The sequence below is a fragment of the Sebastes fasciatus genome, chromosome 20 (genome assembly GCF_043250625.1).
Source record: "Sebastes fasciatus isolate fSebFas1 chromosome 20, fSebFas1.pri, whole genome shotgun sequence".
Lineage (NCBI taxonomy): Eukaryota > Metazoa > Chordata > Actinopteri > Perciformes > Sebastidae > Sebastes > Sebastes fasciatus.
In genome coordinates this window covers 13,533,946-13,561,062 of record NC_133814.1, presented here as the reverse complement: position 1 = coordinate 13,561,062, position 27,117 = coordinate 13,533,946, and the positions used below count along the sequence as shown (strand labels likewise).

General features: G+C 38.9%; 3 protein-coding genes across 6 annotated transcripts; 1 reads left to right on the top strand and 2 right to left on the bottom strand.

Moving 5' to 3' along the window:
• The first annotated feature begins 1,346 nt into the window (after window positions 1-1,346).
• pagr1 (PAXIP1 associated glutamate-rich protein 1) lies at window positions 1,347-3,648 on the top strand. Of its 2 annotated transcripts, none has more exons than XM_074619291.1 (5): window positions 1,347-1,500; window positions 1,731-1,931; window positions 2,657-2,990; window positions 3,083-3,165; window positions 3,257-3,648. In XM_074619291.1, exons 2-5 carry the CDS (start codon window positions 1,763-1,765, stop codon window positions 3,490-3,492), a joined length of 822 nt encoding a protein of 273 aa, XP_074475392.1. In that variant the 5' UTR covers window positions 1,347-1,500; window positions 1,731-1,762; the 3' UTR covers window positions 3,493-3,648. The 2 variants fall into 2 exon arrangements, with proteins under 2 accessions (XP_074475392.1, XP_074475393.1); XM_074619292.1 differs by having other exon boundaries at window positions 1,359-1,500; window positions 1,734-1,931.
• A 1,257-nt stretch (window positions 3,649-4,905) lies between these two features.
• On the bottom strand, window positions 4,906-12,347 carry tlcd3bb (TLC domain containing 3Bb). The gene is made up of 7 exons (XM_074619290.1): window positions 11,973-12,347; window positions 10,004-10,206; window positions 9,202-9,285; window positions 8,630-8,855; window positions 8,166-8,258; window positions 7,104-7,213; window positions 4,906-6,960 (listed from the first exon to the last, which is right to left on the bottom strand). Exons 2-7 carry the CDS (start codon window positions 10,126-10,128, stop codon window positions 6,693-6,695), a joined length of 906 nt encoding a protein of 301 aa, XP_074475391.1. The 5' UTR covers window positions 10,129-10,206; window positions 11,973-12,347; the 3' UTR covers window positions 4,906-6,692.
• Window positions 12,348-16,028: 3,681 nt separating this feature from the next.
• On the bottom strand, window positions 16,029-23,610 carry mazb (MYC-associated zinc finger protein b (purine-binding transcription factor)). Of its 3 annotated transcripts, none has more exons than XM_074619183.1 (7): window positions 22,646-23,610; window positions 22,276-22,471; window positions 20,530-20,954; window positions 19,777-20,024; window positions 19,530-19,593; window positions 18,877-19,048; window positions 16,029-18,339 (listed from the first exon to the last, which is right to left on the bottom strand). In XM_074619183.1, exons 1-7 carry the CDS (start codon window positions 22,676-22,678, stop codon window positions 17,999-18,001), a joined length of 1,479 nt encoding a protein of 492 aa, XP_074475284.1. In that variant the 5' UTR covers window positions 22,679-23,610; the 3' UTR covers window positions 16,029-17,998. The 3 variants fall into 3 exon arrangements, with proteins under 3 accessions (XP_074475284.1, XP_074475285.1, XP_074475287.1); XM_074619184.1 differs by having other exon boundaries at window positions 19,563-19,593; XM_074619186.1 differs by having other exon boundaries at window positions 22,321-22,471.
• Window positions 23,611-27,117: the final 3,507 nt, after the last annotated feature.

Here is a 27,117-nt window from a genome sequence, read left to right as displayed (position 1 = left end):
TAAAATAAAATAAAATTAAATTAAATTAAATTTAAATTAAATTAAAAAAATAAAAATAACTTAAAATAATAAAATAGAATAAAAATACAAAAATAATAAAATAAAAATAAATAATAATAATAATGAGGAAAACTCTAGATTCGTTTAACTAAATCAGTTTCTCTTAAAAACTATTGTAATTATGAATAGTAAATTGCATATATGAAAACAACCTCGAAAAAGGGAAAAAATAAAGTCTAAAAAAATAAAAAAAAATTAAATAAAAATAAAATAAAAAAAATAAAAATAAAATAAAATAAAAAATAGAATAAAAATACAAAAATAATAAAATAAAAATAAATAATAATAATAATGAGGAAAACTCTAGATTCGTTTAACTAAATCAGTTTCTCTTAAAAACTATTGTAATTATGAACAGTAAATTGCATATATGAAAACAACCTCGAAAAAAGGGAAAAAATAAAGTATAAAAAAAATAAAATAAAATAAAATAAAAATTAAATTAAATTAAACAAAATAAAAAAATAGAATAAAAATACAAAAATAATAAAATTAAAATATAAATAAATAACAATAATAATAATAATAATGAGGAAAACTCTAGATAAGTTTAACTAAATCAGTTTCTCTTAAAAACTATTGTAATTATGAACAGTATATTGCATATATGAAAACAACCTCGAAAATAGGGAAAAAATAAAGTATAAAAAAAATAAAATAAAATAAACTGTGCTACATCCCTGTTAATGTACAAATTAAAACTGCAATATTTTTTCCTGCTATATGTATTGCAACATGAAAAAATACAGGAATAATCACACTACCCCTTTTCTGACTCGGTGTAAAATGCTCAGAATTCAAGATTCAAGATTCAAGATGTCACACCGGTTGTACAGGTACAAACGTGTGAAATACTTTTTGCTGAGAAGCTCCATTAAATTATAAATTATATTACATTTACATTACAATTATAAAAGGAAATACTTTATACAAGGGCATATTAAGAACATATGTATTAAGAATATATACAGTATATACAGTATAGGATATATTTTTGTGTTTTCAATTCCAATGTACTTAGGTGCAAATGGCAAATAAAACTCTTGAATCTTGAATTTTTAAATAAACGCATTAACGTGAAAAGTGAAGCAAAAACATGTTTATTAAAATCTCGGCCCCGAGGTTCATTCAGGCATGTATGCGGGTTGCTCGCTGCGCCGGAAGTCGTAGACATAAGTAGATCTATATAAACACACAGCTCAACTGCTGTCTGTTGTTCGCGCCGTCGTTGACCAATCCGCATGCTGTTTAATCAGCGCATGCGCAGAACCGAGCAGCGCGTCACAGAGCTCTTCTAGGTCCAAAATGGCTCTGTGTTTACGTCTCTGTGTAATCGTGTATTACCTATAAGAAGTCTCATGGAAAGCTTTGGCGATTTCAGTAACACCTGGAAAAGATAATTAGACCATTTAGCTACACCTGTGATCTACGACAAATTCGGTAATGACAATTTAATATCTTATCTAGTTGTTAGTGTCTTTAGGCCTGGTGTTAGCTCGCTAGTTAAAGTAGAATAAAGATATGTTGCTTTGTTGACTGCTCACCATGCAGCAAAGTGAACTGCTGTCAATAGGCTACCAGCTATGGGCATGATACCACTCTGGGCTAACTTTTACCTCACATAACCTGTAGTTACTTTCTTCTAAAATGCATTCATGTTTGTGTTGTAGCAGATCTGTAGCTGTAAAAGTTCACCACCAGGATGCAGGCTGAGGCCACAGACTCTTCACTGAGAGAGGGCATAGGGGCTCTGGATGTGAAGGACACAGAAACACCTGCAGCAGGCAGAGAGGAAGAGACCAACACAGAGCAGCAGGACACAGAGATGACAGCTGCCACAGAGGAGGACACAACACCCAAGGATGAAAAGGGTAACTCCATTAAGACAATGACATATCTGCATATTGAAAGCACACATAGTAAGCAGGAAGTTTTAGTCTTTATTCAGTCTGAACAATGCCAGATGTGTGTTAAAGAAAGATGTTTAATAACTCTTGTTGTGACCTTTGTTTTCCTTCACCAATAGCTTTTGAATTATTTCCCAAGTTTTACCCAGTGCTAGTACTGTATATTTATATGTACAGAGTAGGGCTGCATATCTTTTATTGCACTTTCACATTAAAATAAACCCCCAGATTTTATAAAATGGAAAAGTGTAATTCAAGAAGTAAAAGTTATGGAAAAGGGAACTCACAAAATACAGAATATGGAGGATGTTTTTGAGAAGAGGTGGAGTCTAACAGAAGGAAAAATATGGTTACATGGGTTAACACGCATGCACATATACATATGCTCGGAGGTGACCTGACGTGAAGGACGATGCATATGTGTGCCCATGTAAATGATATTACTAGATTTTTTATTAATATTAGTTATTCTCAGATGGATATCGCTGTTTGTTGTGTGTAGAGGTGTGTGTGTACAGTAGTGCTGAGACAGGGGAGATGGAGACAGACAAAGCTTCAAAAACCTTCGAATATTTCTCACCGAAGCTTCGAAGCCCACAAAATAGTATTCGGGACGGCCCTAATAAAATGTAATACTGAAGTGCTACAATTATGCTTTTGTAAAACTGCCTTTCTACGCATTTTTGCAGATGGAGACACAGATGCAGTGGAGGGAGAAGTACACAAGGATGAACCTCGGGCAGACTCGGGGCTGGACGGTGAGGAGGGAAAGCAGGCTGCAGGAGCGGATGGCGAATGGGAGCTGGCGTACAGCGACGAGGAAATGGAGGACCCCAAAAACTGGATGCCCCCTACCGCTGAGATCAAAAGACTCTATGAGCTCCTCTCTAAAGGGGAGAAGCTGGAATTGAACTTTGTGCCCCTTCCCAGGAGGCCCCCTACGCCCGAACGTACACCCTCGCCGGAAAGAGACGACGAGGAAGACATGGCAAAGGACAGAGAGAGGGAGGAGAGAGACCGCAGGTACACACTACATGTATTTCTCATCATTTCATCTGGAAGACTTCTGGTTTGTGTACAGGTCATGTGAAGCCTCATGACTTTTATTTTTCCAGGCCTCTAACTCCAACTGAGTTTGACTTTGATGAAACACAAGCCACTCCGAAAAATGCCTTCGTGAACAGACGCAGAACACCAGGTAATAACCAGTGAGATTTGATGTTTAAAACCGTGAACCGCATAAGCTAAATGAATGGTGTTTTATTGACGTTTTCTCTCTTCTCTCTCAGGATCTTCAGCCCGCTCCTCTGTGAAAAGGGAAGCTCGGCTGGACAAAGTACTCTCGGACATGAAGCGCCACCGCAAAATCGAGGAGCACATCATGCGCACGGGTCGAGATCTCTTCAAGAGCGAGAAGAAGCTGGAGGAGACTTTGTCTCCAAACAGCCAGAAGGAGCGGGAAAAGGAGAGGGAGCGAGACAGCAACCCCAACACCATCTTCTCCCCGAGACAGAGGAGATACTGAAGTATTGATAAGAGATGAGGACTTGACCACAGACAAATGAGGCCAATATGAGCTTTCCAAGGCTTTTTCAAAACTTGAATTTTTTTATGTAACAAGTTTTGTATGTTTTTTATGTGTGTTTTGTATGTTGGCAATAAACATTTTAACTCTGGAGAATGTTAACTGCTGTTATCGGTGTGCAGTAAGGGTGGGTGATAAAAATCTTTTGTAACAGCGTACGATCATGATAGCAGTATACATTGTGATATACTAAAGTTTGTTAAACTTCTTGGATAAAATAATATAAAGATGTATTGTGTGAATTAAATACCTGGCAAGTGAAGGTATATGATCACATTTATACAAAAAAAATCATATACAGCCCCCACCTCAACCCATATTGCAATAAAGCTCATTAACAGACATTTCCCACAATGGCCTGGCCTAGTACACCATTTCATTCAACAGGTGGATTTCCTTTCATAAAACAGACAATTAAAAGCAGTTTTATATTGTACCGTAGTGAGAGTATCATCTAGTCCAATGTTTCCCGACCTTTTTCCTTACAGGACCCCTTTTCTATCATTGAGTAAACTGACGACCCCTGACTTAGTGACATATGGATATTTCATATTATAGTTAATGCATAACAATAATAGTACAGAACTACTGATAAATTGTGCAATTAACCCAAATAGTGAACGCAGGAAGTTTGCGTAAAACGAGCCATTTGGATGAATTTTGAGCAGATTATTTCCTGTGAATATGGCATCAGAGATGAGTTTTCCTGTTATTTTAGTAACTTTCAATACAATTCTGTCTATATAATTTTTTTTTTTAAACAATCATACATACATAATACCTTATTTATTTTAGTCAAATTCAGTGTTTTCTTCTCCCTTACGCTTGGCCGTTGTCATATTAGCTCTTTGGTTTTTCCTAACTGCGTTCTTTTCTAATGCAGGACGAGGCTGTTGAGCAGAGAAGGAAGGCTCTGTGAATGCAGCTTGTGTTCAAGTCTTCCCTGTGTCCTTATCCTGTTATCTTAAATAATAATCCAAACTTTAAAAATAACAATTCCATTTAGTTTTCTTCACAGAAATGAATGACATGCTGAGATATAGGCCAACTTGTATATTTTTTTAAAAAGCTGTCTTACACCATTAAAATCAAGAAGTCCTCGCAGCCCCCCGTGAAGCTTTGGTGACCCCTAACCAGAGATCTAGTCCACTTTCCAATGCTTAAAATGTACCCAAAGCAGTAATTTCATTTCATAAATACATAGATTCTGGCTCCCTCTAGTGGCTCACTTTTACCTTACAAAGGGGCAGTGAGGTTCAAACTAGGATTATGATTTTAAAAAATGGCATTTGATAAATTCAGATTTTCAACATTGACAAAACTTAGGGGAGAAAAAAAAGACTCGAGGCAGGCTCAGGACAGAGAAGTATATTTTAGCTAAGTTGGAGTAACAATACAGCCTTCACATAAGGCTCAGAAGCATATAGTATAATATGTATGCATAAATATGCATTCAAAAACCACAAACCAAATAAATAAATAAATAAATACTTACAAATAAATAACGAGCATTTTGTGGAATATACAGTACATCAGTTGAAATGTTTTAGTATCGTCAAGAAGCAGTACCTTACGAGTTCATGGAACGGGGGGAATGGATGCTCTGTGTTCAACATGCCCACAGTTGTCCGGATGTTTTGGCACACGCTGGCCTGTCTTGATGGTTTCTGAGCTTTGTTTTCATTTTTTCTTGACCCATTTCTAGGACAGTGAAGCTGCTTAAAACAAACATGAAATGATAAAACTAGCCAGTTTGTTCATAAGAGGTTCATAGAACCAGTGGCTCAAATAAACGGCTAAATGATTGAAGTTATTCGTACAATGTAAAAGGCTTAAAACAATTCATAGACTTAATAATGGTTAAAAAATAAATGAGGAACATCATAATAAATGTGCTGCATGTCTATCACGCGGGAACACGTCCCTGCGAGACTACTTTTCGCTTTTGTTTCCCTTCAAACTGCAAACATTGCAAATCCCCTGACAAATCTATAAATCCTCAAATTTTATGGATCCCTTACTGAAATATTCCAGCCAATCAAATGGATATTTTGAGATTTATATCAGCACCAAACTAAAAAAACACTCATTTTAAAGTGACTGCTACTGTGCGTCACTTCCTTGTATGCAAAAAAAACACTTTGTGATACCAGTTAATGGAATGAAGTCATATCTACACTGAAACGTGAAGCACTGCCGTGACGTCCGGGGGAGGTTTGCGCACACTAAGCTGTAAAACGGTGAAATGTTTTGTTGTAATGCTGAAATGTCATTGTTCAAAAACATCTTTAGAAACAAAACCTAAAAAATAAAATAAAAGTGAAAACCAACATTGACCTAATACTGACATGGAAATAAGGACAATTTTACATCGGCTATGTACACCCGTCACATTTTTCTGTTTCGTCCTTCTCCTCTGAGGATAAAAAATAAATAAAAACCTAAAGAAACTGCAAAGAATGGGGGGAAAAAGGGATAAGGCAGCAGAATACAGTCTTATGAGATTATCTCTTCTAAAAGATGAGTCAGTCTGCAGGTTGGTTACATTTTGTTAGAGTGACAGTGACTACATAGAGGATACAGATATTAAACACTAACAAGTCAAAATACTGCTTAGCCGGGATTTTTTTTTCTTCTTTGAAGGTCTTCTTTCATTACTAAACTGAATTAGGCCTTCCATCTACAGCAAATGTACTAAACATACAATATTATACATTCCTATTTTCCTGCTCTTCCTATACCGTGAGGCAGAGAGGACTGAATTTTGATCTACATGAGGGAAATAGCCACCTATGCTCGCTATACATCCAGGCAGATTCCTCTCAGGTCAGTGCATGTTCCTATCTGTCACAGTGCCCGATGACATCTTTAAAATACTGAGTGCACTAACACTCCAACTTGTTTCCTACAAACTGAGAAGCTGAAGTGTTTGAAGGCCAGCGACCAAAATCATTTTGAGTTTGACTGCTGGACACAAACACTTCAGCGCGATTTGAGGCCATCGTCTGTAGCTCTCTTCATATTGCTACTTGTTTCAAGTCTCACTCATTCTCCTCGAAGCTTTCTTTCCTTTACATACTCATTGGTACATTCGCCTTCCTTCCCTCCCCCAACCTCCCCCAACCTCCCCTCCACTCTTCTCAGTGAGTGGCCAGCTCGGGCTCTGAGGAGCGCGTGCTGTAGCCGTTGGCGGGCTGGGGCAACGCGTTGCCATCCGTCTGCCTCTCCTTGGCGGCGCCAGTGGTCGCGCGCGGTCTCTGAGAGCGGGAGGAGCCCGTGAATAGTCGCAGGGCACCCCTGCAAATTAGGGAGAACCAATAGAGCTGGGGCGCCATGAGCAGAGCAGCACCGAGGTTAGTGTGCCAGGGCACCGACAGGGGCACCATGTGGAAGGGAATGGACGCGTACCTGGATCCAAAGACATAAAAGGAGCGTAAACGCGAGTCTTACATCCTTAATATATATAGATCATGTGGCTGTGCAAGTTACCGACCCAAGCTGAGCGAGACAGCAGAAACATGAGAAAAAAAGAGATGGAAAGACAGACATACCTTCCATAGGCGTAGTAGAGGTAAGGGAAGAGGAGGACTCGACAGATGAAAAAAGTGATCAGCATAAGAGCCCCATTCACTTTGTGCAGGAGAGTGTGTTGCTGTTTGTACTGAGAGCAGAGAAAAAAACAGAGGGAGGTCGAGAAAGAGAGAGAGGGAGAAAGAAAAGCAAGCAGTAACAGTTTGGTGAAAGCTGACGGGGTTAATCTTTTTATTGTTGAAACTAACATTGTTATATTTGTTAATACTATCTGCATGGACTGAACACGTTGGCGATGGAGAGCACGGGTATGCCATGCAGCTGGTAGGAAAGTGTGTGTGTCAGTGAAGCAGTCCTTTTGTTTTTACATTCTCATTTGTTGATGAGTTCACTTTTATCATGAACATTCAACCTGCTTCAGTGAGATAACACTGAGGATACGCATTTCTCTAAAACAGGTTTTCCTCTCGCCCATTCACAAGTGCCCTACTAGGATTACATGGCATCCCATCACTAAAGACCCCATTGTTTTTTATTCTATAGGTATATAAGAGGGCGGCTCTACGAAGCCACAGCTTTTAGCCAGTTGTTTATCAAACTGCCACATGCACTGTTGTCAGGGACGGGAGGGGCGGGGTGTTGAGTGATAGAGGGTAGAAGGACAAGCTGATATTGTATCTGCTGAATATCCAGGCTAAATACTAGGGGCTATATTCAGAGGCTAACAGCTGTGGGAGCCTCAGATGGGGGTTGAGCAGAAAGCAGTGGAGGGAAAACCTTCACCCAGACACCGAAGCATTGTACACACATCCACACAAACCTAACACAGGTGGGGTGGGTGCAGCTCCTACAGTGTGTATTCAAGCAAACTGTGTTACCAGTAAATGACCGAGTGCTGCTCATGTAAGTCAACAGGAGCCTGAGATGAACGAGCTGCATGCTGGGAATGACCGGAAATATATTCTCCGTTGAATGAAAAAGGGGGAAAAAAGGAAGTGGAGAGTGCAGAAGAACTTTAGTGCGACACATGCACATGCAACAACGCACCCAAATCTTCTCTGAGGCTGAACCAAGACACTTACCTGGATGAGTATTTTTCCTAAGCAGACAGATGGAGTGCTGAGCTCAGCCATGAACATTACGCCCTGGAAATAATCTCCCTTTCTTCGCCAAAACTAGAGGGAGAGAGAGAAAGAGGTTGATTATTTGTCTGGAATGCAATTACAGCTTTGTTCCTTGGTGGACTTTTTGGTAGATTTGCAATAAATACACCTCTGGAAATAAATATATAGCTAAAGAGCTAAATATATAACAAGCAAAACATTTTACTTTCCCAGAGTCAGACCAACTTGTGGATGTATACTGTATAAAAAGTATACTGTTAAAAGAAAAAAATGGTACACTTTCCCATAACCACAAAAAAAAGATTTAAAAATGCTAAAACTACCTAAGAGTAGGTATCTGCATAGAGATAATTCAGTGCTATACTCCTCCCTCGCCTCACTGAAATCTCAGCCCAACAGAAAGAGCAACGGGTGACAGTTACCACAGAGACGGGGAAGCAGACGGTGACCATGACAACGTGGTGCAGCACCATGAGGAACTCGCGACGCAAGTAGCTGGTCATTGCTGTGCTCATGTGCTGGGGCGCTGCCGAGGCCTCCTCATGCCCTTTGACCCGTAGCTTGTACCAGTAGCACATGAACATTGCGTAGATGTCGTACACAAAGTAGGGGACAGCAAACATGATGTAAGCGCTTGTCAGCCAATGCCTGTGTAGAGAGGGAGAAAAGCAGACTTTTAAAACAGAAAGGAATGATTAGATATCAATTAAATAGGAAAAATTCCCTCAAACAGAGCAGTTTTAATGAGAAAAAACTGCTTATACACTCTTATACAGCACCTGACATTCGCAGCTATGTGTCAAGGCATCAATATTAAGTTACATTTTTGGTATACATTTGTAGCTGATGTATAACCCAAAGTGCCTTTGCATAGTGCATCTTAAAAGCCTTTTAAATTACAAAGTTGTGACAGTGGATTTGTTACATGCATTTAAAAGACAGGACAGACTGGTCGAATGGGCTGGAATATATTGGTGAGCGTTTCTTGACTTACTGGTCCTCGAGGATGTCCTCGCAGGAAGAAGCAATGATGTAGCCAGCTGAGGAGGCCATGACTGCCTGAACTGATGAAACCAACCTGGGAGCAGAGGACGGCAAGTTAACAACAAATAATGTATTTCTCATTAGCCGATGTAATGAACGGTTTTAGACTGTCTAGTCAACACATGGTAAGAGAGCAGTGCCCTTACGCTTTTATTGCAAACAATATGCAGCTGAAAGCTCTTGGTAAAAAGTGCAGCTGCAACAACCTGTCATACTTGAATAGAGCTGACCCGAATGCTTCAAAGCTTCAACCGTTGCCATGGTATTCGACCTCGAAATCAGTATTTGAATGCTTTGTTTTATTTTTTTAAGTATGTAATAATAATGCATAAATCCCCAAATAGCCCATGAAATAAGGAATAATCCTGCATTATTAATATTCAACATTAATTATTTTTAGTTATTCTCAGACAGATATTGCTGTTTGTTGTGTGTAGAGCTGCGTGTGTGTACAGTAGTGCGGCAGCTGCTCTGGCCCGGTCACTGAAATGGGGGGAGATGGAGACCGACAGATATAAGAACATGTCAGCCTGCTGTGATGCGCCGCGCCGTGAAGCTTTGAATACCTTTGAATATTTCTCATCGAAGCCCAAAAAAGGGTATTCGGGACAGCCCTATGAGTCATGCAAAAAAACTGCAAATGAGCTTAAGTCTAAAACAGCTTGGATGGTACAGCTGTAAAAGCACCACTTCAGTACTGGAATTTTGGGAGGCACACTTAAAAGAATAAACAAGTTTTTAGAAGATCTCACCTTGCAGATACAATGACAGCATCTCCTTCGCTCCACCTTAGCGCTGGAATTGACTTCAGGCATTGTTTGGACAGCAGGAAAAGACCTGGAAAGAACATAGACCCAGCAGCTAGAATGGTCAGCATGGTCCCTGGCGATCTGTCTGAGAGGCAAAAAGTTCAGCGTGCAATCTGGTCCTGGAGATCCGTCGCTCTTTCCCCTCTCTGAAACACACAAAAAAAAAAAAACATGTGAATAAACATATTGATCTCACTAGCGGCAACTCCCATGCATATACATTTGGCTGCTCTTACTAAGATAACAAACATAGCACACTATCAAAGTCCAACATATGTGGCAATACATTCTTTTTTTATTTAACCTATATTTAACCAGTTTAGTCCCATTGAGATTAAGAACCTCTTTTCCAAAGGAGACCTGGCCAAGACAGTCAGCAGCAAGAACACAAAGTTGCAGACAGACACAAATAGAGATAAAATACAATTCACAAACACTAAAAGCACTAAAATTTGCATTAAAAGAGAACTATCTAAAGACAAATGAGGGGACAAAAAGCAACTTTTCTGGGAGTCAGCTGTACAACAAGGGGGCTAAAAACATGGCATGCCATAGAGTCTGCTTCTAAAGCCTTCATTTCAGATTTAAAAATATTTAATGCTACCAGCTCCTTGATTTTTAGGTCAATTTGGAGCAAATTCCAGGCTGAGGGTGCAGAATATGCAAAAGTCCTTTCCCCAATTTTTGTCCGAGCTTTTGGGACAGAGAGCACAAAGAAGTCCTGTGAACGCAGTGAATACTGTCCACAATTTGTTTGTGTAATAAAAACACAAGTATTGTGGGAGCACATTGTTCTAGCTTCATTTGAGGCTATTATGTACAATAAAGATGAAAGTGAGGTTAACAGATGGGGTGTCATAGACAGCCCAGGCACAATGTGGAAAACAGGTTTGTTTTAAATGTTGAAAAGGACCTGGGATCCAAAGCAGCATATAAATACTGAGTACAGTGCCCTTTTGTGCATCATGCACTGCTCTCTATCCATCTGATGACATAACACTGTGCACCTTATTCACTTTATAGCAACCATGTGGTAATTTAATGCGGTTTGCTTACACTACACTATAGCTGACTCAATAAAAAGTTGAAATCCATTAGCAAAATACGCATTGCGCTTTTTTTTTTTAAATCCTGAACGTCGAAAGATATCGACATAAGAATGAGCTGCTGGAGCTCAGAGGTCCTGGAAAACAACGTGAGGTAATGTTACCTGTTTGGAAAAACGATATCCAAGCCAAGCTTTGAGACAGATATGTAACCACACAGGAGACCGGTATGTTGACATAAACTACTCTGGTATCGAAGCTGATCAACTGTTAACTTGTCTAAATCAATGTTGAGTCAGAGAGCACACAGTCTAATGTACTTTACTGTACTAAACTAACATCAAACACACCGGCTACTGAACCTCACACTAACACCAGCCAGCTTACAAGTAACACACATTAACGTTATGTATCTTAGCAAGGAGGTCAGCCAGCATGTGAGTGTGTATATGAAGTGCACAGAGACAGACACTGCTATCATCAAATGTCCTCCCTCGCTTAGGTAAGCTGAGCATGAACCAACTGTCTGCGCTGTTGAATGCTAACAATGACGCTAGCTACGTTAGCAAGGAGCGTGAGCTAGCAACGTGAGCTAGCAGCGTTAGCATCTCCCGAAATGTGGCTAACTAAGACAGTTAGTCTGTTTTCATTAAAATAACTGCAGTTAGCAAGACGGTGACACCCAATAAACAATACCTGATAATTTAATATAACATGGCACATGTTTTGTGACTCATTTATAGAAACGTCTAATTGTTTTGTTAGCTTGTTATTTGTTTGTAGCGGTTAGCAACTAAGCTAAGCTAACTAGCTAACTGATTTGTGAGTTTAGCTCCACATGTTTTAGAATAAATGAAAACATTTACACAAAGACTCCTGCAGAGTCCAGTCAGCGGCTAGTGGAGACTCGTGTTCTGCAGAAGGCGTTGTTTAGAGATGTCCCGCGGGTCTCCGCCTCGATGATCCGCATGTTTATGTGGCCACTTCAGTGTCTGGAGGCTAGCAGCAGCAGCAGCAGCAGCGGCGGCGAGCTAACGCTTACAGCCTGCAGCAGGTCGGATCTATGACATCTATGTGAGGAGGGAGGCTCAGCTGGGAGCATCTGGTGACTTGGCCTGCTTCTATAGCAAGCTTAAGCAGCAAATAGCTCAATAAAACTGACTATAAAGCACAATCTGATCCAGGTGTTCAAGGTAATGCTAGCTTATGTCATCTCGTGTGTCTCTCAGCAGCAGCAGCAGAGATGCAGCTTGTCTCTCAGTCCTCTCATATGATGCAGCTTGACTCAACGCTGTGGATTGACTGCTGCTGCGCCAGCTTGTTCCTACAGGTCCAGGCAGCAGCAGCTCATGTCATGACGAGAACATTTGCACCAGTCGCTGCACTGCATTTTTGGAAATTGGGTTTTTCTTATGCAGGGAAACGTTGAGTGGATTCCCCATAATGGAGGGCATCCATTCAAGCTGCAATCAGAATTTGCAATATTCAATCTGTCAACTTAAAAAAAACACAGTTATTCACATGCAAACAAAAGGATTCATCATTTATGTATTTTTTTTAAACAATATTTGCAATATCCAATCTGTCCACTTAAAAAACACAGTTATTCACATGCAAACAAAAGGATTCAGCATTTATGGGGTTTTTTTAAACAATATTTTTTTATTGATTTTTACATATAAACATATAAACATATATACACATACAGACAGACGAACACATATTAATAATTAAATTATACAATTAAATGTTTAGTCAGAATTTCCACAGTATAATCAAAGAAAGAGAGACATGACATTTCATGTATTTCACATATCTAACAAAGAAAACAAATAAAAGATAAGACAAAACAAATAAATACCTCAAAGAAATGAAGAAAAAAAACAACAATTTCAACAACAGCACTCAGCAACAAGCATTTATGTATTTAATCAAAAGAAGCATTGTAAGACGTTCAGATAGTTACCATTTATGTCTGTAAAGAGATCAGTCATTTGACCTTTGCTTTTTGCAAATAAACTAATCAATTATCAGCCTTTATCTGCACATTATCAGAGATGCTTTTGTAGGTTCATGGTTCAGACATTTTTGCAGCATTGCAAACCTTGATATGTTTTGGAGGCTTGCAGATTACATACCAATCAATGCAACACTGCAAAAAAAAATCTGTTAAAGAGTTCAAGAAGTACTCCGGTGTCCTGCGGTCCTCCTAATGGCATCTGCAAGATTTCACAAACCGGAAGAAAGACAACCAATCACAGCCGAGCTGGAGCCTGCCGTCTCTGAGCAGCTGTCAATCATTTGTGAACTCCGATCAAACGGTCAAACTAGGCAGCGTTGATATTCTGTTACTGTAATGCCTATTTCTCACCTCAAATGTTTCAAGAAACATATCTTGTAGTGTACTGTTTAGCTGTAAAATGAGAAAGTTTGTGACCGGACAACCATGTTGAGATCAGTTGGGGAAATACCAAGCACCGCCCACCAGCTGAAGCACAGCCAATAGGAACCCTCTCTCTCTGAAATGACCTGTGATTGGCCAAAGTCTCCCGTCACGGGCTAGATTCTTTTAAAGCCTGAAAACAGAGCCATGAGGAGGTGCACAAGTCTAGTTTTCTCTCAGAACACTTGAATTACAATATGCTGAAAGGTTATTATTGAATGTTTGCCCAATGATGCCAAAAACAATCTCCCTACTCCAGGTTTAACTACACAAACTTGTGAGATATACCCTTTGAGGTAAATAACATGATGGCAAGATTCTAGAGAGATAGAATATGGTACTCTGGGGCTGCACAATTAATCAAAATTTTATTGAGGCAATATTCAAATCGCAGGAGGAGGCACAACATTTTGTGTAAAATTACCATTCTGAATTAAATTTTGTGGTGCTGCAGTCCTGGACTACACATCATACTCTAAAGACTAAAGAAAACATCTTTGTTTGGTACAGATCCCCACAAAAATCACACCATTATCATTTTAATGTTTTTCAATGAAAATGAGAATAATGATGTAAAAATTACCATTCCCTCTAATATCGTAAATGCAATATCAGTCAAAAAAAAAATCGCAATTAGATATTTTTTCAAAATCAGCCATACTCTCTAAAATAGTAGCCTAACTGTAAGAAGCAAAGCAAAGGTTGCAAAACATTGTACCTTCAACCTCCTCCGCCGCTGGTCCGTTTACGACTGGTCAGAAATGTTGATGAAGACCTTAGAGAGCCTACAAAAAGTGTAACTTTTGCCATTTGAAAATCCAGTAAAGTGCAGTCTCCCAATTTCCCCCCAGGGATCAATAAAGTATTTCTGATTCTGTATGGAAGTGAAACCAGAAGTCAGTAGGACAAATTGAGTACAATGCTTCAGTTTTAGTCACCAGTCATACAGCTCTGAGGAATAGGAGCAGTCCTGTCTTGAATGTAAAATCAAATGAAACACTTGGTATATTTGCCATGAATTACAAGACCATGAAAAGTTCTACAACCGAAAAGTAGATATATCTCTAAAATGCCAAGAAAGAAAGTAGATGTTGAAGAAAAATCTCAGTTTTATAACTTAATTGTTGAGTTATTTTGTGTGTAAGTGTCAGAATGAACTTAGTGTACCTACTTTACTTTAAACAGTTTGTAGAGGATGTGTCTGAACATGTTGTGTTCAGCTTTACTATGCAGTGATGCTGACAGTGATAGCATTGTTATAGTGTGAGAACGCGTTTGTCAAGGTTAAGAAACACACAGCATAGCCTGTGTTTCATTCTTTTCCACTGTATTTTATGCTACTGTCAACGGAGAGAATTAGTTCCTCTTAGCATGATTTTTAAACACTGGATTAAAGTGATTTATCTAGCAAGACGTCATACAGGAAATAGGAAGTGATCTTTGCACTTTTGTATGTAAACAGGTGCCTGGGAGAATAGTATGTGCGTTCCAATACCCATACTACCATACCATTTAGTATGCCAGAAAAAGATTTAGTATGTCCAATACATAGTATGTCAAATGTAGTATGCCAAAAATACCAGGATGTTCTACTACATCCAGTCGCATGTTGCAGCATGTTTTTCTGGCTATTCTGACCCACAATCCTCTGCGCAGTAGATATGCTGTATGAGCAAGAGGGTCAAAGCTCAAGGCACAATGTTATGACAAAGTAGTATGTCCCAGTTGTATGAATACTGCTTGACACAGCACGTACTTTGTAAGGGAAGCTGCAGTGTGTACTAAAAGTAAAAAGAAAAAGTATGCAATTTGGAACGCAGCCAATAAGTATAAAAAATCTGATCCTGCACTCTGCCAACACTAAACTTATTGAATAGCTCGGTACCTTTGTCAGACATTTCTTGACAGAAACTATTGAATACATTTATCATAAGTGTTGCAAGAGCTGATCTTTGTATCTAGAAAAAAGCCTCTCTGATAATCACCATTGATTTTAAGATAACTTCTGTTGTAGCTGTGCAAGAATTATGTCGATGTGAAGTCACGTTGTCATGGAAATGTTTCCACTAACAGTGTTAAGGATTGATTTGTTTTTTCATCTATTGTCTCTTGGGTCATGCAGCAACTTGTACATGTTTGCGTCTGACTAAAACAGCTTCATATATCTATTTCTTTCAGAGAGGCTGATCAAATGCGTGGGTCGGAAATGTTCTGTGTAACTGGGTACTAATGTGGTGGCATATAAATAATATAAATTAACTGTGAGTTAATTTTCATTGATGCGTCAGCTAATAAAATACACTCAGTGACTCGATCCTTTCTGAGCAACAGGAAATCATAACACATCCTGCATTTCACACATTAAATCATCATGAGTCATGTGTTAATTATGCATCACTACAGCATGTGTTTTGTACCCTTATTCTAAAGTGTTACAGATGACGTGTAGTAGGTGAACAGATCAGCACACAAAACAAAGCCCGTTTACTCTTTTTACTTTAAATTGTCCAAATTACAAAATAATAACATGATCTCTACGTCATCTACAAAATAACATAATATTTATGACTGTATTAAGCATCGTCGATTTTTTTTTTTGCTCTAACAACCTTTTAGACATGCATACTGTTGAGAAATATAAAAATATAAATATAAATACATCCCATTAATATTCTTAATGAATCCATGACTAAGATTTGAAATATTTCATCATAAAAGAATTAAAATGCAGTTGAGTACGATAAGGCATTAAGATGTATCACAAGAGCTGTACATAATCCTAGAGTAGAGGTATTATTTTTTTCTTAGTGTGATGGAGAAAAACCTAAAATTAACCGTTTTAATAAAATCACTACTTTTCTCAACAGGAAGAACACATTTCCAAAGAAAAAAAAAAAAAAAGGAAAAGGAAGAAAGAACTACAAATTTCAAGGTAACATATTAACACAAAACTGAAAAAGCACTCCAGTACAAAACCAGGATTTGTTTTACAGCATACCAAGTGGTGTCAAACTCCCATTGTACTTGTGACTTTATAAGCCCTTTCTCGACACCACGTCACTCACAATAGAACTCAAAGCAACCAAAGATATTCGACGGACAGGTGACCATTCTTCACGTGATTAATGTAGAACGATAATGACTTGCGCTCAGAGCATTATGTGCTATACAGAGTTAAATGACTAAATCTAATGCATAAGTTTCACCCATTGGACTGGTACATAGAGAAAACAAAAAAAAAAGGACTATGGCGATGACGGTTACAATCAAATGAATGGCCGACAATGTTAAAAACGTTCTGAATAAAAATCAACACTTTTATAAATATTATTGTTAACAGCCAGCTAACTCGGTGGAACTGCTGTTTTCTTTTGTCATGACAGCTCCCTAACAATAAGCATGACTTTTCATGCAAAAAAAAGGTAGTTTTTCTGGTGCAAGAGTTGCCATGTCAGAAGCTGAAGTGTTGATTAGCATTTTTTTTCTTTTTTCTTAAATGGCCAGACCCAGAGAGGAAGACTCAGAGCAAGAAAATCCAAGAAATCTCAAACCCATTTTGATCCTCGCTGAATCAAACAATAACGATTTTAAGGTGCTCGACACTCCTGAACGCGACTCTATTCTTATCTCTGTACCTTTAGGAAACAAAATGAACAAAAGTACATCCCACAAATTCCATACGTGACCACAACGCGTATGGCCGTCTGTCCTGATCAATAAACAGCCCCTCTAGAGACTTTAATAACCTGCCGTTACAGCTTTTGCAAAATCAAATGTTGATTTTTAGTTTTGTGAAGCTAACATGCTAGCGGAGCCCTGACTCACACACACGCACACACACACACACACAACTTTCCTTTTCTACTGGTTTCTTCGTTATGTTTTTTTCTGAGAGCTATTCCCTCCCTACTGCTTCTTAACGCAAAGCCATTTGGATTCTCAATAAGTGAGCTGCAAAATGGAGGTAAGATCAGAGCTGGTGAGAGATATACAGTACTGGGTGCACTTGCAGAGAGCAGCCAATGCCAGGGGTTGAGGAGGGGGTGCAGAGAGAGAGGGCAGAGAGGGGAGAGTAATACAGTAGATGCACACAATACCACAGTTTCACTGGAGTCTTAAATGCACGAGAGCATTCAGGAATATGTGGACAACACATCCATGTTTGTCGTTAGTGTCAATGAACCTGCTGCAGCCACAAAGCCCCCGCTTTCCATGACTTCATCGCTCTATTAATACAGCTTCCTTTCCTCCGATGCTCCAGCTCTGCGGCGATACTGCCCTTCAACGCTGACTGGAGTTAATCTCCCCCACCTTTTAATCCTAACCTTACCTATAAGTGGGGACATTACAACAAACTGAAACCGGATCAGCATCTACGCGTAACTTTAACCTTCTCTAACCTTGCCCTCTGCTAAGGGACTGAGGTTGTTATTGCTGAGCTCTCTACTGCTAACTGTGGGACTGTGGCGCCGCGATGCTCGAGCAGTCCGTGACGAGCAGGTCCACCACCGTGTTGCCAGTGACATACACGGTGGGCGCCGTCACCATGTTGCTAAGGGAGACGGAGCTGCTGCCAGCCACGTTAGAGGTGATGGGGCTCGGGTTACCCTGGCTGTTGTGGGTGCCCATGTGGCCCTGGAGCTGGACGGGCGTCTTGCAATGGACGCCGCAAAGGTGGCAGACGAGTATGCCGCCAGAGGCCGTGCCGCCGAAGCCCCCCGGGCTGTCCTTCCACTCCTGGCCGTGGTGCTTCTGGGCGTGGACGCGAAGGTACGTCAGCGTGGTGAAGCCTGATGGAGGAAAGGAAAGGACCTTTAAAAGGACAATAATAAACACTGAAAATGGGGCTGTGGTGAAATAGCATCTCATCATATCATTAAACAAATAAATAACCTTGCTCTTTTACACAAAGCTACAAGAGGTTGAATTTAAAGCTGCTTTAAAGCTGCTTTAAAGCTCTATAGAACGTGGCGTCCACACAGCGGTACATTGCTTAGCTTCCGTGCCGGTACTCCTGTCTGCTGCCCACTGCCATCTACTGTATGTAATGTTAATATGCTGACTATAAGGATGTATACATGTAGCAGCGTCATCATCAAAGGGGTTTGCTGAGTAACTAGCATTTTGACACTAAAACATACAGTATGTACTTTGACCAAAATTTCAATGTTCAGATTTGAATACAAAAGGAACACCACTGTGAAGCTACAGAATGATATAAAAACCTTAAAAATAAATAATAATAATAATGGACCCGCCCTTTAATATGGAAACATTGATGATGGACGCTTTAATGTAAACTAGTAAACGAAAGCATGTGTACTCACTGCGGTTACAGAGGTGGCAAACGTGGTGCTGTGACTGGTTGTGCACCCTCATGTGATCTGTGATGTAAGCAGCAGACAGGAGCTTGCCACAGATGTGGCAGGGCACCTTCTCCTCATGGCGAATCATGTGCGCGCGCAAACGATCCTTCGTGGCAAAGCTGGACTCACAGGTCTGAGAAAAAAGATGGAAACGACGCGTGATTACAGAGAAATATATAAAAACCTACGCACATGTAGTTTGAAAAAAATGTGTGCACTAAAAGAAACAACTCTTTTATGGAAAATAACCTCATAAAATGTACAGTACGTGATGAAGTACGTTTGTCATGCTCATGTAAATATCAGGCTTTGAGCTGCTGCATGTAAATGTTATAATTACGGTGCAATTACACCTGCTTCGTATTATGCTTCAGAAAGGCATGTACTTTATATCCAGATCAGCCTCCATGGTAATATCCTCAATGTTCATTATCTCATGTCAACGGATATCAGTACGAGGCTGCTGAGGACACACAGGTTAAAGTACAGTAACGTACAAGACCTCGACCTTGAGTTAAATCTGGAATAAACAAGGTCATTGTTAACATGAATGAACTAAAAAAACTATGTTGTGTGCAGCTGCCAGGTGAGGATATGACATAAACATGACGCACCGGGCATTTGAAGGGTCGCTCTGAGGAGTGCACCTGTCTCACGTGACTGTTTAGATGGTCGGGCCTTGGGGAGAGAAAGAGAGTCGACATATTAAGACGAGTAACGCTTCATGTTTTCACATCATTTCAAAAGTAGAGGTGTAAACATTTGTGCAAAAAGCCAGAAAGAAGCACTTTGGGGTCTTCAGCTAAGCTAAAAGATGTCTTTCTCTTCTACTAACTCAACCCTGACAGTGTATGTTTTCACCTGGAGAAAGCTTTGCCACAGTGGGGGCAGACGTAGGGCTTTTCCACGCCACCCTGGTGCGAGCGCACGTGGTGGCTCATGCGGTCCTTCCTCTTGAAGCGCTGCTGGCAGATGGGACAGGAGAACGGCTTCTCGTCCGAGTGGGATAGGCGGTGGCGGTTGAGGTGGTAAACGTCGCGGAAAGCCTTCCCGCACGTCTCGCAGGCGTGGTTCTTCCTCACCGGGTTCGGGTTGGGATTCGAGGGCCGCTGAGGCAGAAACAGACAAGCAGATGAACACACTGCAGAGTTTAGATGGAAAGCAGAATTACGGTTGTATACACACCAAAAAAAAAAAATACAACTATAGTAACGTGTTTATATCTTTTTGTTAAAGCCATGCAAATGCACACAGATACTCTGACAGTTGATTGGCATGTTAGATGAACTACCTCCCACTTGATTTTAAGTCTTTATCTGCTTTCACACGGTTTGTGTTACAGAGAACATGCAGGGGAGCGTGGGGGGGCTTCTAGCACGTTGTTTCTCAAACTGGGGACCAGTGCCAAACGCTGGGATGGAATTTACTGGTCCCTGAACTGAGTACTGAACATGGACGCTTTGTAGAATTGAACACACAGGAGAGTTTCAGTCGAATACGAAGCAGGTGACACAAAAAGGTGGCGTAACCATCCCTGTGGCCAGGCAGCTTAGGAAACAACATGCTCGAAGGTTTGGGGTTGACGACAGCCATCTCCACAAGGCCCTGACCCACCTGTACTGTCGCCCCTGTGGCCATGACGACAGCAGCAGGAGGCGGAGCGTGGGGGTTAACACTAGCCATTACGTTAGCCATGGCAACCCCGTCACCATCCTGACTACCCAGGGGAGGCTGCTGGGCCCCCGCCAGCACGCCGGGAGGGGCGAGAAGGGGAGGTGCGGAGAGGTGTAGCAGGGAGAGGGGCACCGTGGTCCTCTCCACCCTCCCTCCAGCCCCCACCGCCATCGCCGACGGGGCCGCCACCGCCACCTGGCCTGCTGCTCCCTCCTTTGCCCCCTCCGCCTGCTCTCTGGCCCTGTCCTTCATGCGTACCCCGGTGTGGACCGACTGGTGCCGCCGCAGGTTGTAGTTGTTCTTGAACTGCTTGTTGCAGATGGCACAGATGTGGGGCACGCGGGCCGGCCGGGACACTTGTTTCACTGGACCACGGGGAGGCGGGAGGAAATACAGAAAGACAAAAAGTTAATTTCAAAGAAGAAGAAAGTGATTTTGTATTTTTTTTAGGTAATTTATAATAACCAGGCAAACAGTAACATCTAGCAGGAAAACAGGTTTAGAGAGTAAATGACTGATATTCAAGTTAATATCAAGTGGTTATGGGTCAGTAAACGCCACAATTAGCAAAGTGAACATCTGTAAAACATCTTCTCAGTCAACCCGGTTTTGATAATATGCAGGTGAAAACACGTTTGATCATTACTGCTCCAATAGGCAATTTGAAGATGTAAGTAACTCACTGTTTAATAGCTGCAATCATTAAAATGAATCGTCTGGTCTATAAAATTTCAGAAAATAGTGAGAAATGTTCATCACGAGAGCCCGAGGTGACATCTTCATGTTGTCTGTTTTGTCCAACCAACAGTCCAAAATCCAAAAAATATTCAGTTTACTATTATAGAAGGCAACGAAAACTAGAAAATATTCACATTTGAGACACTGAAAGGAGTGACCTTTTGTCATTTTTGCATAAAAAAAATTATTTACATGATTAATCAATTACCAAAATAGTTGTAGTTGCTTCCAACTGTGAAGCATACAATCTCTTTTTACATCCGCTTTGAACGTGTTCAATGCAAAAATCATATGGCAATTACTGTACTGTATGTGTCATCCATACTGCGCAGGATTGTCCCCTGCAATTGACATCAGATGTCAGGGTGCTGGTGTCTATTAAATCAATTTATGCTGAACCACAAGATAGTAGGGCTGTCCTCGACCAAAAAAAATCTTAGTCGACTACGACCAAAACATGTAATTAGTCGACTAAGAGGCGACAGCCCTAAATAAACTGGGAAAAAAGTCCGGAAACTTGTGTTTGTGGGATTATTTCTCTGTTGTTACAATGCTAATTGACATTGTATTTTACATCGTCGGAAAGCCTGTTTATTCACGTTCACAATGATGTCCAACTTGTAAGGATCATGCATTTGTGGGATGAGCAGCACAGCTGATTATGTGGGTAGCACCCAAGAAAAATTTGCCAAAATGCTCTGCCAATGGTGAACAATGGTGTATTCTCCTGTTGGTGTCGACTCTTGTTTTGAGTTTTTTAGTTCCCAGTTTAGTTGCCAGTTATTTTTCTGTCAATTGTTTCTGCTCTTGAAATAATATAAATTCTTTCACCTGCAAATCACCAAAATAAAAGTCAGTTTTTTTGTTTTTTTTAATCACATGACTGACTTTCAATGACACTTTAATTATGCAAATGAGAGAGTTGTTGTGTGTGTGTGGTGTATTTACTCTTGTCTGCTCCACAGGTGTAGGATGCAGTGCAGTGTCCCTCACCAGGCAGGGGTTCCTCACTGAGAGCAGCAGTGTCCACAGTGGAGGGAGGCTGTGCTATGTGCTCTGTGGGTGGGGTCTGGGGAGAACTCGTATGCACTGGCATGAGCTCTGATTGGAGGCTCCCCTCCACTTGGTTTTGGGTGGGAGTATTCTGGAGAGAAGCAAGTAGAAAAAGGCCATCACCAAATGTAAACACAAGTCACAGCATTATCTTGTGGGTGAAATACGAGATGTGTGGAAGAGGAGAGACTGCTGCTGGACACACACTGTGAGAATAAAATGTAAAGTAGAGCAGAAAAACAAAAGAGTCAACAACAAAGCCTACCTGGAAGAGAAAATTGCTCCAAGCAGCATCCATTTTGCGCCACGGCGATGGAGATTATAAAGTCAGCTCCTGATTGAGATCGAGGAGAGCAGCTCTTCGCATGGTTTATGATCGAGGCCAGCCGGTGAAAGAGGGCGCACACAGTCGCCCGGTTCTGCAGCAGGAAACCGACAGCTTCTGGATGGATTTTTGCTTGAAAAAACGTGAATAAAGTCGCCTGCAAAAATATGTTTTTCTCTCATTGAGTGTTAGCCCTCTAATGCTGTCAATTAAAATGCACGCAGCTGTTGAGTAACGCAGGCTGCAGCACACACACAGCAGCAGGCCAGCTCCAACAAAAACAAATGCTCTCTTTACACTTTGGGTTTCTAACTTTAATCCACTAAATATCTCCCTAAAAAAACGCAATAATACCAAAAAAAAACACAAAAAAAACGCATATTACATTATTAGCAAATAAACAAATTATTATAATAAATGTACGCAAGAAAAACACAATATATGTTATAATCTGGTAGCACAGCAGCTCATGCTTTTGTTTTTTAATTTATGAATTTTTTCCCCCCGATTTTTTATCTCTCCCCACTAGGCCACTCGGGTGTTTGGTCGAAGCCTCGTTGTCGGAGTCAAGCGGTGCCCGGGCCGAGCGGCGCTCTCGCCGGGCCGCAGCCTCCCGCTCCACCTCGGCCGCTCAGCTGCGAGGATGTCATCTTTCTTTTTTTATCGCCCCGCTCTCCCTCCTCCCTCCCTGTGTCTCTTTCTTCCTTTTCTTTTTTAATTCCTCTTTCTTCTCTCCCCCTCCTCTCCTTTTCTCGCACCGCTATGTCCCACTTGCTCTTAAAGGGATAGGATTTACTCTTTTTTTTTTTTGGACACCCCCTCTCATTTCCGCCTCTCTTTACGCGCAGAGACGCAGAGGACCTATCAGCCAATCCAACCTATCATCCATCAGCTCCATCAGCTCCACCTCCTTCCTGCCTTCCTGGTTTGTTTTTTGTTAGGCCGACACTAAATGCACCACAGTAAGTGTGTGTGTTTTTGGTCTTCAAGATTCAAGATTCAAGATTCTAGAGTTTTATTTGCCATTTGCAACAAAGTACATTGGAATTCTGAGCATTCGAATTCTAGAAAAGGCACAAGGTAATTACAGTACAAACTATAAGCACATTCAACTCAACACAATAAATAAATACATTATTAAAATATAAAACGCCCTCAGTGTTGTCAATAAATAAACTAAACTACCCTCTGCATAGGAACGATACCCCCAGAATACAAATATACAGTATATATATGCTCCATGACCATGTTAAAAGAACTTGTAACTCTCAAAAATATAAAAAATAAATAAATAATTAATATATTTCATACAATTACACATTGGAAGGCAGCATATTGCACAGCATTACAGTCCATTCAGTGCAGGTGTACTGTGTGTCAATAATGGTATCCATTGGATAGACATATTGGTGATCCATAAACATGGGCTTTGGGACATTTTTACTATTTTCTGACATTTTTTAGACCAAATAGAAAATAATTGGGAAGATCGACAATTAGAATATTCTAGGGCTGTAACTAATGATTTTTGTTATCAATACATTTCTCAATTACTTTCTCTATTAATCATTTGGTACATACTATTTTAGAAAATAGTAAAAAAAAATAAAAAATGTCATAATTTCCCAAAGCCCAATGTGACATAATCAAACATAAAAAAGGACGATATTTAAGTTTAATAAATAAAAAAAAACAGCAAATATTCACTATTGAGAAACTGGAGCAGAGATTTTCTGGCATTTTTATTTGTAAAAATGCTGATTACTTTTCTGACGATGGACTTATCAATTAACTGACTAATTGCAACACTTTAATAAACATCTTAATAATAAAGTACATCCAATCAAGACGAATTAATGTGTTAATATCAATTTATTATCTTTTTTAAATTACTTTTTAAAGCACCCCATTTCTTTTCCAATACATGTGTTAAGACCCTTCTTCCTTCTCCTCCTCAGGCTTGGAAAAGCTTGATTTGGAATATTTAATATTTAATATTTAATATTTAATAAGGATTTCAACCCCCCTCCCCCTTCCTCCTTCCTGGTTTGTTTTTTGTTCGGCCGACACTAAATGTACCACAGTAAGTGTGTTTTGTCTCCTTCCAGCTGGAGCAGATCTGCTGCTGCTGCTGCTGCAGAAAACAAGCAGAATGACTTTCTATTAACGGAGAGATGACAGACGCATCTTAAAGGGAGGTGCGCACACATCCTCCACCGTCGGCCTATAATAATAATGATGATGTCACAGGCAGATATAGTACACAGCTCAGGATGCACAAACAACAATAGGCTTTCTGCTTTCATGGAGAAATTAATTGACGGAAAATTTGGCTAGTTGGGGGACAAATTGTGTTATAGAGGTTTCCTTTAAAATTTTGCATCACATATATCCAGCAAAAAATACATTGGAGAGATTTAGAATTGATATTGAGTATTCTTGTGAATTAGAAGAAGAAACAATATGTCATTTGTTTTATCAATAAACCAGAATAGTTTGGGTGGATGTTAAACATTATTTAAGTAGGAAGTTTTAAAAAGTTTAATATATATATATATATATATATATATATGTATAAATATGTATATGTATATATATATATATACTGTATATGTATATGTATAAATATGTATATGTATATATATATATATATACTGTATATGTATATGTATATGTATATATATATATATATATATATATATATATACTGTATATGTATAAATATGTATATGTATATATATATATATATATACATATATATATTTATTGCAAAAATGGTGTTGAAGATGGATGTGGCCGTTAATTAATTGATAACATGTTTTTTTATTTGCTTATTTATTTATTTGTTTGTTTATTTATTTATCTTTTATCGATAATTCCTTTGTTTGTTTGCTCTTCGATTTAATTTTCCCTTTTATTTATTTATGTATTTATTTTTATTAAATTTTAGATTTATTTATTCATTTTTGCATATATTTTTATTTATTTAATAATTATTTTATAATGTATTTATTATGTTTTTATACATTTATTTATTTATGCAAGGTTTGCCCTTTGCATTTCACCCCTTATTTATTTCTGTATTCTTTCAATTTCAGGAAAAGCACATTCTTATATGTTTTGAAGGTAATGAGAAGGACAAAGATATTATGTTCTATGTGCAGTTAATTCTATTTTTTTGGAAAATTACACAATCACAAGAAGAGATGGTCGGACTCCAAACCTAATTTTGAATTTTTTTTATCAAGAATTGAGACAGTATGGCACAACGATGATTAAAAACATTAAGAATAAGAAGGCAATCAGAACTAACTATATGTTTAATAAATGCTTATGGACAGATGAGAATCTATTTTGATTTTGTATTTTTCTCTATATAGATGTATATCTTTCTATTGTTTATTGTATTTTTTTTAATGTTTTTTTACTTTTTCAATAAGCAATTTCATATGTACATATTGTTATATCTTGTAAAATAAAAAAATAAATAAATAAAAAAGGATGCACACACAATAGATGAGAACATGAATACAGATAAACTGCCTGTTTAGGAAAATATATTTACAGATACACATATTGTATATAATATATTCTTACATATACCTCCAAGTAGTGAGTATTTATAATAATTATAATAAAAGAAATGATTACAGGATTAATTGATTGACACAAAATGACAATCGATTAATTGTTTTAATCAGACTTTGAGGTTAAAATCCCCCAAATTTACTGGTTCCAGCTTCTTAAATGTGAATATTAGTTGATTATTTTTTATTGTAAACGTAAATAAAATGTAAAAAAAATGTCCTTCATAACTTCCCAAAACCCCAGTTATACATATTCAAACATCAAAAACCAGAAGGTACTTAAATTTAATATCATCGAAGACGAAGAAAACCAGCAAATATTCACAATGTATTTGGGGTTTTGACTGTTAGTCTGACAAAATAACATTTTACTATGTCATCATGTATGGAGGACCACAAGAGTCACGTAAATTGTAATAAAGCATTTAATTGATTAATAACTAATTGTACAATAAAAATAGGCATTAATAAATTTGTTTATTAAAACATTGTAAATTATTTTCATTCTTCTTCTTTTAATTGTCCATTAAAATGTCAAATAATGAATTACTTTGTAATTTAGTCAATTTATTCATAGTTAAATAAATACATTTGTAAACAAATTTATTAATGCCTATTTTTATTGTGCAATTAGTTTTTAATCAATTAAATGCTTCATTACTATTTACGTGACTCTTGGTCTTGGTGAATCCATAAACATGGGCTTTGGGACATTTTTACTATTTTCTGACATTTTATAAACCAAACAGAAAATAATTGGGAAGATCGACAATTCGAATATTCTAGGGCTGTAACTAATGATTATGTTTGTTATCAATAAATCTC

Excerpts from the sequence above, each read along its gene's own strand:
- pagr1 (XM_074619291.1), top strand. The coding sequence starts at position 1,763 with ATGCAGGCTGAGGCCACAGACTCTTCACTGAGAGAGGGCATAGGGGCT. Across the intron at positions 1,932-2,656 it reads AACACCCAAGGATGAAAAGG|ATGGAGACACAGATGCAGTG; the intron begins GTAACTCCATTA and ends GCATTTTTGCAG. Across the intron at positions 3,166-3,256 it reads GAACAGACGCAGAACACCAG|GATCTTCAGCCCGCTCCTCT; the intron begins GTAATAACCAGT and ends CTTCTCTCTCAG.
- tlcd3bb (XM_074619290.1), bottom strand. The coding sequence starts at position 10,128 with ATGCTGACCATTCTAGCTGCTGGGTCTATGTTCTTTCCAGGTCTTTTC. Across the intron at positions 8,259-8,629 it reads TCTGCTTCCCCGTCTCTGTG|TTTTGGCGAAGAAAGGGAGA; the intron begins GTAACTGTCACC and ends CTCTCCCTCTAG. Across the intron at positions 7,214-8,165 it reads TAGGAAAAATACTCATCCAG|TACAAACAGCAACACACTCT; the intron begins GTAAGTGTCTTG and ends CTCTGCTCTCAG.
- mazb (XM_074619183.1), bottom strand. The coding sequence starts at position 22,678 with ATGGATGCTGCTTGGAGCAATTTTCTCTTCCAG. Across the intron at positions 19,594-19,776 it reads TGTGGCAAAGCTTTCTCCAG|GCCCGACCATCTAAACAGTC; the intron begins GTGAAAACATAC and ends TCTCTCCCCAAG. Across the intron at positions 19,049-19,529 it reads AGCGACCCTTCAAATGCCCG|ACCTGTGAGTCCAGCTTTGC; the intron begins GTGCGTCATGTT and ends CTTTTTTCTCAG.